A 13,190-nucleotide genomic window follows, 5' to 3' on the forward strand; every position below is an offset into this window, starting at 1 on the left:
CATTCTTTAAAAATGGGGAGACATTCGATAAAATAACTTTTACAAAGGGTGTTGCACGGGGCGATATGTGCACTAAACTCCCTTGCACTACAAAACCTTCCTGCACAAGTTTATCCACATCCTGCGGATCTTTAAAAAAAATGATAAGCCATTTATTCATCTGGGATGCTGATACGATCCTGTCCCCCTCAACTACCTTGCATACTGCAAGCAAGCAATCCTCCGTTGACACCACACTGTCAGGGACACAGCGACAGCAGTGCCTTCAGGTCAAACCTCTCATTCCCTGGGAATGAGAGCTCATCGCCGGGGATCGGCTGGCAAGCCGTCAGCACAAACCCCAGCAACAGAGAAAGAGAGAGAGAGAGAGAGAGAGAGAGAGACTTTGACTTTTAAGATCATTTATTAAATCGTTGCAATTAAAATCCATTAAATAACAATAAGGTAAAACACAACACAATTAAGATACTTGCTGGCTCCAGGGAAACTTTCCCAGGCAACAGCATAAAATCCTAAAAAAACATCATGTTCTCCTTTAAAAACAGATTTTAATCAAAAGGATCATAAAATGTAAATAAAAACAAAAAACCCTATATTAAAAAAATCTAAACAGTGCTTTTCCTGTAAAAACAGATTCAACCCAAAGTAAAAACACTGTAAAACAATAAAACCAAATCAAATTAAAACTAGAAGTTAAACAGCAGCTCTCCCTCCTCACTCAATAGAGCACAAGGTGTCTCCCACTCCTACTAAAATACAAAAAAGTATGACAACATCTTTTAGTCCTGCCTCTAAAATTTTATTTTTCCTGGATTTTAAAATGGCCAATTTTGCCTGCCCTAAAATAAAGTTAATTAAAACACTCCAATTCCTTGTTTTAAAACTATAGGGGAACCCAAAAATAAAAATCTCCTTGCTGAAAGTCACCCCAAGAGCTTGTAGGAGCCCCTGCAGGAGGTGAAAGAATCATCCCAGCCTGACACAGTCACTGAACGTGAGGAACACTGTCTCCTCCTCCCCACAGAAACAGCACTCAGCATTGCTGCTGGGGTCCACTCTGTGGAGGAACCTGCCCGTAGACACAGTCCAGTGCAGGATCCTGCTTTCTTGGTGAGGGGCTCTTTGTACAACACTCTCCATAACGGCTCACTCTCTTCTGCTACCTGTGGCTTCTCCATTTTGTGTCCACAGTTCCTCTTAGCTGTTTGGAATGAACTGTTTCATGCAGTTTTTTCCCCTCTGCTGTGTGGAGAGCTATATTTCTCTCTCCACTCCCTATTCTCGCTCCAACCCGTCCTCCTCCTCACCTAAACCGGGGAATAAAAAACTGTAGGGAAAAAGGGGTCCCTTCCCTGATCTGACCCCCCCCAGCTAGCCCCTCTCCCAAAGCGTCCTTGAGCTTCGGGGAGAGAGAGTTCTTCAGCTCATTTATCATTCTCTCAGCCAGCCTCTCAGAGCGCCAGCCCAGCCGCCTGGCCAGCTGAGCCAATGAGATCCAACAGAGGTGGCCTAACTCAGTCAAATGAACCAGTCGGGTTACTCCAGCCTTAACAAAATTGGCACACAGCACCCCAACTGAAAAAACTGAATGGGAAAAAGGGGGTTAAATAATAGGGGCTCCTCTAATAAACACTGCCCTGTCGCTGACCCCTCCTCCCTCTCCACTCTTACTATTTGCCACATTTTAAAAATATTAACATAAAAAGAGGGGAGATCTGTCTTATCTAACCTGACAAAATCAATTAAAAACAAGTTCCGATCTAGCCCCATTCCTCATACTCTTCTCAGAAAATAAAAGGCTATCTCTGTCCAATGAGCACCTTTCTCAGTGTACAGGAGCCTTTTCACTGCCTGCAGTCTGAATGTTGCCACCCTGCTTCAATGCTGACCAGGCCTTGCCCCCCCTTTATCAGTGGGGAGGTACAGAACCACTGGCCTCAGCCAGTGTCTCCAGCTCCAGAAGAAATCCAGCAGTATTTTCTGAATCTCCTCTGTCATTCCCCATGGAGGGTCCAGACACGCCAGCTTGTGCCATAACATGGAGACCACCAAATTATTGATGACTAGGACCCTCCCCTTGAATGACAGCTGAGCCAGCAGCCCCACCAGGCCCTCCCAGTTCCTCTGCATGAACAACTCTGTCCCAAAGAACACCCCCAGCACCTTAATCCCAGTCCTGTCCCACTGCAGGGCCTGAGGCAGCGTGGGGGGGCCCCATCTCCTGTCAACTGCCTGTCAGGAAGGTGTTGCATTTTGCCCAGTTTATCCGTGCTGATGATGCTCTCTGAAACACTGCCAAGCTCTCCTTCAGGGCCTGGACGTCCCCATCACTGCTCACAAACACGTTCACCTGGAAGAAGTCCTCCCTGATCACCGTCCTGAAATGTTTGAAAAACTCAGCGGGGAGTCCATCTATCCCAGGCGCCTTCCCACTGGAGAGCTGTGTCATTGCAGTAGTCAGTTCCTTGAAGGAGAGCTCTGTATCCAGTCCACTCTGCTCCTCCTCACTCAGGCTGGGTAGATCCTGGAGCAGGGTCTCTGTATCGTCAGGATCACACTGTTCTTTTGTGAATAGCTGCTTGTAGAACTGCACAGCCCCCTCACTGATCTCCTCTCTGCTGTGTAGTTCTCTGCCGCAGGGCGTCCGCATTGCTGGCTCCGGGACCTGCTCCTCCTCCCGCTCTCCCCGATCGCCCCCAACCGCCTCCCTGCCAGGAGCTCCCTTATCCTGCTCTGCTTCAGCTCAATCCTTCGTGCACTGTTTTCTTTGATGTCCCTGAGCTCCACACCTCATCATATCAGAGCTGGCAAAAACGATGCATTTCGTCCCCTCTATATTAAAATTCCACGCTACCTCAATAACCAAATTAGGGTCATCCCGTAAAATAAACCCTTGCCTTCTAAAAGACAAAATATGTTTCACACTGGGATTTTTAGAACCTAGAGGGATCGTCTTAAGGGGATACATTAATTTTCCATGTCTTGATAACTCTCTTTCCAGTAACTCGGTTCTTAAGAAGAGAGGGACATTAGACAGTATTACTTTGGTTACGAGTGTTACTAAAGGTGAAACTTCAATAAAAGACCCCTGCACACTAAAACCCTCCTCCACCAGCTTATTGACCAAATCTACATCAGTTAAAAAAATGACTAGAGCTTTACTCATCCTCAAAGCTGATTTTATCAACCTCTCCTACTGCTACCAGGCAATCCTCCACCGACACCCCGATATCAGGCACACAACGGCAGCAATGCCGGCGAGTCTATACTCCCCATCCACCCGAACTACACGCCATATCGGCGCTTTTTTTGCTGATCCGCGATCAGCTTAATAAACAACAAAGACTTAACACATTACCATCAAATATGAACCAACAAACATAAAACACAGTCTTACTGGTTGCTCTGGTCTTAAATGGATGAGAAAGTTTAAACAGCAGATTTTTTAATGGCATGTGATTTCCTCTATGCAACCTATCTGATACAAAGAAGCTTCAGATGGCTGCATCACAGCAATATCAGGGTCATATTCAATTATAATACAATCAATGCATCCACCTTCCCTGAAGCGTATAATTCTTTAGATATGTTAAAAAGTTAATAACAGTATTACTAGACTTGCTATGCCTGAGTGATGAACTCAGTGATTCATTATTTTAAGCTATTGAAGGAATAAGAGGACAAGAGGCAGAAGTTTGCAACCAAAAATTGTCTCAAAGGCAGAGAACACAACTTTGATGATATCACCTGTTGAGCTGCATGCAAGAGCTCAGATCTGAACCTGTTGAGTTGCGTGAGAGAGAGCTCAGACCTGAACCTGTTGAGCTATGTGAGAGAGAGCTCAGACCTGAACCTGTTGAGCTGTGTGAGAGAGAGCTCAGACCTGAACCTGTTGAGCTGTGTGAGAGAGAGCTCAGACCTGAACCTGTTGAGCTGTGTGAGAGAGCTCAGACCTGAACCTGTTGAGCTGCGTGAGAGAGAGCTCAGACCTGAACCTGTTGAGCTGCGTGAGAGAGAGCTCAGACCTGAACCTGTTGAGCTGTGTGAGACCTGAACCTGTTGAGCTGCGTGAGAGAGAGCTCAGACCTGAACCTGTTGAGCTGTGTGAGAGAGAGCTCAGACCTGAACCTGTTGAGCTGTGTGAGAGAGCTCAGACCTGAACCTGTTGAGCTGTGTGAGAGAGCTCAGACCTGAACCTGTTGAGCTTGTGAGAGAGCTCAGACCTGAACCTGTGTTGAGCTGTGTGAGAGAGCTCAGACCTGAACCTGTTGAGCTGTGTGAGAGAGCTCAGACCTGAACCTGTTGAGCTGTGTGAGAGAGCTCAGACCTGAACCTGTTGAGCTGTGTGAGAGAGCTCAGAGACCTGAACCTGTTGAGCTGTGAGAGAGAGCTCAGAGACCTGAACCTGTTGAGCTGCGTGAGAGAGCTCAGACCTGAACCTGTTGAGCTGTGTGAGAGAGCTCAGAGACCTGAACCTGTTGAGCTGTGTGAGAGAGAGCTCAGACCTGAACCTGTTGAGCTGTGTGAGAGAGCTCAGACCTGAACCTGTTGAGCTGTGTGAGAGAGCTCAGAGACCTGAACCTGTTGAGCTGTGTGAGAGAGCTCAGAGACCTGAACCTGTTGAGCTGTGTGAGAGAGCTCAGAGACCTGAACCTGTTGAGCTGTGTGAGAGAGCTCAGACCTGAACCTGTTGAGCTGTGTGAGAGAGCTCAGAGACCTGAACCTGTTGAGCTGTGTGAGAGAGCTCAGACCTGAACCTGTTGAGCTGTGTGAGAGAGCTCAGAGACCTGAACCTGTTGAGCTGTCAGAGTGAGAGAGCTCAGACCTGAACCTGTTGAGCTGTGAGAGTGAGAGAGAACCTGTTCAGAGACCTGAACCTGTTGAGCTGTGTGAGAGAGCTCAGACCTGAACCTGTTGAGCTGTGTGAGAGAGCTCAGACCTGAACCTGTTGAGCTGTGTGAGAGAGCTCAGAGACCTGAACCTGTTGAGCTGTGTGAGAGAGCTCAGAGACCTGAACCTGTTGAGCTGTGTGAGAGAGCTCAGAGACCTGAACCTGTTGAGCTGTGTGAGAGAGCTCAGAGACCTGAACCTGTTGAGCTGTGTGAGAGAGCTCAGACCTGAACCTGTTGAGCTGTGTGAGAGAGCTCAGAGACCTGAACCTGTTGAGCTGTGTGAGAGAGCTCAGAGACCTGAACCTGTTGAGCTGTGTGAGAGAGCTCAGACCTGAACCTGTTGAGCTGTGTGAGAGAGCTCAGACCTGAACCTGTTGAGCTGTGTGAGAGAGCTCAGAGACCTGAACCTGTTGAGCTGTGTGAGAGAGAGACCTGAACCTGTTGAGCTGCGTGAGAGAGTCAGACCTGAACCTGTTGAGCTGTGTGAGAGAGCTCAGACCTGAACCTGTTGAGCTGTGTGAGAGAGCTCAGACCTGAACCTGTTGAGCTGTGTGAGAGAGCTCAGACCTGAACCTGTTGAGCTGTGTGAGAGAGCTCAGAGACCTGAACCTGTTGAGCTGTGTGAGAGAGCTCAGAGACCTGAACCTGTTGAGCTGTGTGAGAGAGCTCAGACCTGAACCTGTTGAGCTGTGTGAGAGAGCTGAGACCTGAAGCTGTGTGAGAGAGCTCAGACCTGAACCTGTTGAGCTGTGTGAGAGAGCTCAGAGACCTGAACCTGTTGAGCTGTGTGAGAGAGCTCAGACCTGAACCTGTTGAGCTGTGTGAGAGAGCTCAGACCTGAACCTGTTGAGCTGTGTGAGAGAGCTCAGAGACCTGAACCTGTTGAGCTGTGTGAGAGAGCTCAGACCTGAACCTGTTGAGCTGTGTGAGAGAGCTCAGACCTGACCTGTTGAGCTGTGTGAGAGAGCTCAGACCTGAACCCTGAGAGAGAGACCTGAACCTGTTGAGCTGTGTGAGAGAGCTCAGACCTGAACCTGTTGAGCTGTGTGAGAGAGCTCAGACCTGAACCTGTTGAGCTGTGTGAGAGAGCTCAGAGACCTGAACCTGTTGAGCTGCGTGAGAGAGCTCAGACCTGAACCTGTTGAGCTGCGTGAGAGAGAGCTCAGACCTGAACCTGTTGAGCTGCATGAGAGAGCTCAGACACCTGAACCTGTTGAGCTGTGTGAGAGAGAGCTCAGACCTGAACCTGTTGAGCTGTGTTGTAAGAGCTCAGAGACCTGAACCTGTTGAGCTGCGTGAGTGTATTAAAACTACCACGGCAAGCATGATCGCTGGCACACACTCAGGGCACTGGACAGATTGCTAGCCTTCTCACCCTGGGTCTGGATATGCTCAGAAGCACTAAGAGCTGCATGCATGTTTCACACAGTCAGGGCTAGATTCTCAAAGCTACATTTCTAAAATTAATTTACAATCAGCAATTCACAACGATTCTTGTGTGCATTTGTCTCTTCTGAAATAATAGCACTAATGACCTTTTGAGATCCTCCTGTCTCCTTCGAGTCACATAGTGGGAACAGCGGGGGCTGGTTTTCTGCTTCATTGCTCAGATCTCAAGTGAACAGTGTTTGGTTTTCAGCTTGTGGGTAGTATGTAGTTTTCAGCTAGATTTGTGATTTCTGAGATTTCCTTTTGAATGTTATTTCAAACGTAGCTCGTTCTAGAACTCACTCACACAGACCCAGTGGGAAGATGGTTTATGATCAACACTGATTGGCTCATAGCACAGTGTGCTCTCTGGACTGGGTTTCTGAAGCCCCCAGATAGCAATATGGTAAAAGGTGTGGAAATAAAGTTGTGAATACATGTCCAGACGCACACAGAAAGCACTGAAAAATAGACACACTCAAACAGAGAAACACAGGAACACACAAGCACACACATTGAAGCTCTGAAACACACAGACACACTAAAAAATACACACACTGAAACACACAAACAGACACACTGAAACACAGACACACTGAAACACACTGAAACACAGACACACTAAAATACACACGGTAAAACACACACACACACACTGAAGCACTGAAACACAAACAGACACACTGAAACACAGACACGCTGAATCACAGAAACTTGCTGTTGTGCAGAGTGCGTTTGCGGTCAATGTGTTTGGTTGTGTAACTGCTGGAGGGAATCTCTTGGAGATCATGGACACCCCCTGGCGGTCAGTTTGAGGCTCGGTGTGTAGGAGGGGTAAAAGGGGTTCTTTAGAAGTGGTTTCTTTTTGGTAGATTTTGGAGAACTCTTTCCCCTTCCCCCACTCTCTCTCTCACATCAGCTGTTTTCCCCTCTCTATCTCCTCTTGTGCTGGGGAAAGTGTATTTCCAGTCTCTTTAACCCCCCCCCCCCCTCACACACACTAACCCTACCTCCCCTCCTCTCTTTCTCTCTCACAGACAGTAACTTCGTTCTGGGCAATGCTCAGGTCCAGTCTCTCTACCCCATCGTGTACTGTTCGGACGGCTTCTGTGAGCTGACTGGCTATGCGAGGGCGGAGCTCATGCAGAAATGCTGCGCGTGTCACTTCCTCTACGGGCCAGAGACCAGTGACAAGCTGATCGCACAGATCCAGAACGCACTAGATGAGCGCAGAGAGTTCAAGACAGAACTGGTGTTCTACAAGAAGACAGGTAAAACACGCACACACTCACACACACACACACATTCACACTCACACGCAGGCGCGCACACACACACACAATGTGTCCACACATTGTCCAGCACACACAGACCTCCACAATGTCCAGCACACACTGTCCCCCACACTCTGTGTCCCCACATTGTCCAGCCCAATCTGTCACACAGCGAGTTTGCAGTTACTCTATTCCACATAACTGTCCCACTAGGATGTCACAGAAGTTATAAAGGAAGAGAAAGCCATGAAGTAATGGTAGTTTAACTTTTTGTAACTGTTTTTCAGATCAGAGTGTAACATTATTAATTTAAACTGTTCTAGCGGGACTCCAGCATTTACACATTCAAATAACACAAGCAGAACGCAACACTTTGATTTATAAGACAATACTCAGCTCCAAGGTTTGTTTTGTTTCTGTGGAATTCTAAATCATTGTAAAATATTTAAATCATCCCTTTGAAGAAATTTAGAAACGTTAAAATACAGAACGGCCTCTCCTGACAGTGTCTCAAATGCATATTTTATTCAAAGACTCAGAAACAAGGTCAGAAGCATGCTGGGAGCAGGTAGAAGGAGCAGGTGTAAGACTGGGCTATAGCACCACTCATTTCTCAGTGTGTGTGTATATCTATCTATCTGTCTATCTATCTATCTATCTATCTATCTATCTATCTATCTATCTATCTATCTATCTATCAAAGAGCCAGCTGCCCAATGTTTCGATATGTTGTACATATCTTTCTCAAGGGAGCCTGTGTTTGAATCAAAACATTGGAGGTATTTATAGGTGTTTGACAGCATGACAACTACTTGTTATTTTTTGTATTCAAATCCATGATTTATTCTTACATGATGTAATGGTGTTCTATATGTGACATCACTTTTACTTATATCTTTAAATCTATATTAACTCTAATTAACATTATTTTATATAAACTTATATTTATATTATCATGCAATACTGACTCTGAGGATCAGCCTTGATATGGTCTCCCCAGCGCATCATCATGCACAACTTTTGAATTAATTTTGTTTATTTAATTATTTTTAACTTTTATATATTTATTGGAATGAATTAGTTCATTCTTTTCTGTTGAGCCCCGCTGGTATAATTGTGTTCAGTCTATTTATCCATTTACTTTTTTTTATTCTTCTTTATGTGGCATTATCTAATTTTAGCTGTTCTAATACTAAAAACCTTACATCATTTATGTCATGTCCTTGACTGGTGAAGTGCTGTACTATTGGCTCATTCATTTTTTTATTTCTAATTAATGAAAGGTGGTTCTGAATTATTTTATATAAAGTTGTTCCAGTCTCTCCAACATATTTTATTTCATCACATTTTTCACAGGCTATTCCATAAACAACATTGCTATTTTTACAGTAGGTATTAGTTTTTAGTGGATATGTGGTGTTCTTATGTTTAATTATATTTCTACTTTTGTCCATGTATTTACAAACTTTACATGTACTAGTGCAAGTATTTGTAGACCCTATTCTGTCAATTATTCTTTTATGTTTACTGTGAACTAGAATATCACCTAAATTAGCTTCTCTTTTGAATGCTACAACTGGGGCCTGAAGAAACACTTTTTTCAATTTTTCTGAATTATGTAGAATACGCAAGTGTTTCCAAACTGTCTTAGAAATATTGGGCAAAAGTTTAGATTACGTCATTATTAATGGGACTCTTGATCTTTTTATCTCTATTTTTATAATCTAGTAGATCATCTCTTTTTAGTTTATCCACTTTTCTTAACTCTGTCTCTATAATTCTTTCTTTGTATCCTCATTTTTTAAGATTTGTTTTTAATACATGTCTTTGTTTTACATAGTCAATTTCTTTAGAGCATGTTCTTCGTATTCTTATTCCTAGCTCCTTTGGGATTGTCCTTTTAGTATGTATTGGATGTGCAGAGGACATGTGTAAATACTGGTGCATGTCAGTAGAAGAGGTCAGTCTCAATTGAACCACCTTCAAGTTTTACTGCGGTATCTAAAAATTTTATTTCTTTTCTTGTCCATTGAAGTCGCAACCTTTATATACTATATATATACTATATATATATATATATATATATATATATATATATATATAGAGATAGAGAGAGAGAGAGAGAGAGAGAGAGAGAGAGAGAGAGAGAGAGAGAGAGAGAGACACACACACACACACACACACACACACACACACACACACACACACACATATATACACAGCACAGTATGTTCTTTAAAGAAGAATGTGGCCTCAGGAGCTTCTGAATTGAGTTTATTTAATTGGTAAATGGGCTATATTGTACACGATTTATTACATTTATTTGAAATAAGTAATCTCAAATGAAAGCAAATTCAATTGCCTGTCCTGAGCCTGAGGCGCTGGCAGGGACCTTGGCTCTGATTTGCTCAAATTGGAAGCAGCACAGCAAGCCCTCTTGTAAATGAGAGGATCGGCTCATCAAGACTCAGCTCAGGTGTGTGGCTTTGTGAGTGTGTCTGTACATACCCTTGCCACTGAGGTCAGTCCAGGGACCAACACAAGGGGGCCTTAATAAGATGCTGGCTCTCCTACTGAAGAGACACACTTAATACTTAATACTGAATACAGGTGTGGCTGGAATATTGAAGAGGTTTTTACAGTACACTGATTTCAATAGAAGAGCAAGGCTTTTGTGCTTGTAGGTCTTTCAGACTGCCGCTGCATGTTTGACTCTTAATAACTTTCCAGCTGCTATTTCTGCTTGTGGAATTAATGAATCGGAGCTCAAACATAACCAAGCACTGCCTTTTTTAATTACAATGCAATCTTTCCTACAAGAGAAGCTCGTGGCAGTTTTGAATATTGCATGTCTTATGAGTATAACCGCCTGAACAGTATCAAATAACGTCAATATTTGTAATATCAATGCAGCTCCCGTGCTGGTAGGAGGCTGTGGGGTCTCCATGCTCCACCAGGCTGCCACCCTCTGATCCTCCTTCACTTGCTTGCCTTCTCCTGGTGCGCTGCGTTCCCTGGCTAGTGTTATGGTCACTTCCGTGGCCGTTGACTTGAAATGTATCTGAATAAATCAGCAGCGATTCACAGTCTCATTCAGGGCGGAGGGGAAGAGGGAGCGCCCTGTCCTTCAGAGGGAACTCATCTTGTTCAGCACTCCAGGTTTCACACACACTCACATTCGCACAGTGAAAGCCTAGCAAAGTGTAATGAAGCATGCTGAAAGTGTGGTGATGGATAGATAGGGCTTCTGTTTGTTTTTGTTCATTTTGTTTTTCAAGTTTTAGAAATCTTTTTTTTCGGGGCATTCACTTTTTATATACTGTATGATATTATTGTGTTACTTTAGTTTTTTCGGTCGCAATACGTATAGTGACTCGATAATATTTGTACACTTAAGCTGTACCTTCTTTCCTTTGCTGTCTTCCACAACGAAATCCTTATGGTCTCAGGCACATTCTTCACTAGATATTTCCAATAGAAATGCAGGAATTGATTGCACTATATGCAACATTCAATAAGAAGAAGGGACACCCATATGGTGGCAGATGTGAATGGCACTGTTGTTCAATCGGTGGAATTGTTGACCTCTATGGCACAAAATGAGAAACGATACAGGAGGCACAGCCCTCTCTCATTTCAGAACACATTCTTTTGAACAAAGAGGTATTTCTGCACAACAAGCCGTATTTCGGACACTTAAAATAATCTGTTTTATCTTTATTTTTATTGCAACATTTGCTTTTTGTACTCTACTTTCACAAGAGAAACTGTAGAAATTGCATTTGTGTGTAAAGACATTGATTGTGCCCAGCGTGACTGCATTCAGAGCTCATCCCCTCTCTGCTAGAGGCTCCACTGCAGTGCATTTGAAGCAGTCCTTGCTGTTCTCATAGACTGCCCTGCTGTGCACACTGTCTTTGAGGCTTTGCAACACTGCACGCTTCCCAGGTAGCCTGGGCCTGCCCATCAATCCAGATCACCGTGGAAACCAGGTGCAATTATTATACTGCCTAATTACAAGAGAACTGAAATCCTTCTTCTCCCTCTCCCTTCAATTCTCCCCTCTCTATCCCTCACCCTCTCCCTCACCCTCTCCCTCACCCTCTCCCTCTCCCTCTCTCTGACAGGAACCCAGTTCTGGTGCTTGCTGGACATCGTCCCTATTAAGAATGAGAAGAGCGAGGTGGTCCTGTTCCTGGCCTCTCACAAGGACATCACCGACACCAAGAAACGCCTGGCAAGTGGGAACAGCTGTGACACTGGTGAGAGGGCTGTGAGGGACTGGGGTAACTGGGAGAGACTGGAGGCTAGATAAAAAGGTAGCTCAGAGCTGAGAGACTGGGAGGGAGGCAGTGTGGGCTAGTGGTTATAGCTGAGAGACTGAGAGGGAGGCAGTGTGGGCTAGTGGTTAGAGCTGAGGGACTGGGAGGCAGGCAGTGTGGTATAGTGGTTAGAATGGGTTTTCAGTCAGTATAGAGTTTAAATCACATAATAATTGAAATCCAGTAGGTGCCCTTTGCTTTGTAAGGAATGGCTTTGAAGACAAGGTGCCAGATTACCTGAAATGCAGTTTCTATAGCGCAATGGCTCCTGTGATGGGTTTTTAAGAAATTCATAGAAGTGACCCTGAGCACCAGAGAGAGGGGGGAGAAGGGAATGCAGCTCTTCAGATCGAGAAAGCAAAGCTCCCCACAAATCCCTGTGCTGATCCTGGGATTTACAAAGTTAATAATCATTCAGTGAAGAAAGAAGCCCTCGCTGACTGCTGACTCCAGCTTATGCCATTTCTTAAAGGTATTAGAAAATCAAATGGATATTTCTTTTTTTTTTTAATTTAGTAGTCGCCAATTGTTTAGGTTTTTTTTATCATTTTCTCCCAATTTAGAATATCCAGTTATCTTTAGGCTCAGCTCACCGCTACCACCCCCTCGCTGACTTGGTATTGCGAAGATGAGCACACGCTGTCCTCCGAAGCATGTGCCATCAGCCAACTGCTTTTTTTATACTGCAGACCAAAATGCAGCCACTTCAGAGCTACAGTGTTGGAGGACAACGCAGCTCTGGGCAGCTTATAGGCAAGCCCGCAGGCGCCCGGCCAGACTACAGGGGTCGCTAGTGCGCGGTGAGCCGAGGATACCCTGGCCGTCCTAAGACGCCCTCCCGTCCTCCTGGGAGGCGCTCGGCCAAGTGTGCGCCACCCCCTGGGATCTCCCTTCTACGGTCAGCAATAGAATAGCCTGGACTCGAGCCGGTGACCTCCAGGCATCCTGCACTCCACTCAGAGAGCCTTTACCGGATGCGCCACTCAGGAGCACGCTCAAATGTATTTTTTGAAAGACTTTTTTGCAGAAAAAATATTTCTAGTATGGTATTTATTATCACAATTTCAATACCAAAAGAAAATTTGAAATAATCATAATCAATAATCTCTCTGTCCTTGTTTCATACATCAAATATTCATTTCCAAACCACCTCACTAAAGAAATACAGCTTTTGGCACAAGCCCCAGTGGTTAATAAAGGACATGATTTCCAGACACTAATCTTCCACAACTTCTCTCGCAACCCACCCATACCCTGCATCCTCTTGGCCAGGA

General features: G+C 44.9%; 1 protein-coding gene across 1 annotated transcript in view; it reads left to right on the plus strand.

Annotated features, from left to right (window-relative positions):
- The window catches only part of LOC121322761 (potassium voltage-gated channel subfamily H member 8-like), a 75,347-nt gene that overhangs the window by 38,416 nt on the left and 23,741 nt on the right, over window positions 1-13,190 (plus strand). The window contains exons 2-3 of the mRNA XM_041263038.1: window positions 7,358-7,591; window positions 11,722-11,856. Of these exons, the coding sequence (XP_041118972.1) occupies window positions 7,358-7,591; window positions 11,722-11,856 (369 nt within the window). The remainder of the gene's footprint in view (window positions 1-7,357; window positions 7,592-11,721; window positions 11,857-13,190) is intronic.

Source organism: Polyodon spathula, chromosome 11, assembly GCF_017654505.1.
Source record: "Polyodon spathula isolate WHYD16114869_AA chromosome 11, ASM1765450v1, whole genome shotgun sequence".
NCBI classification, from domain to species: domain Eukaryota; kingdom Metazoa; phylum Chordata; class Actinopteri; order Acipenseriformes; family Polyodontidae; genus Polyodon; species Polyodon spathula.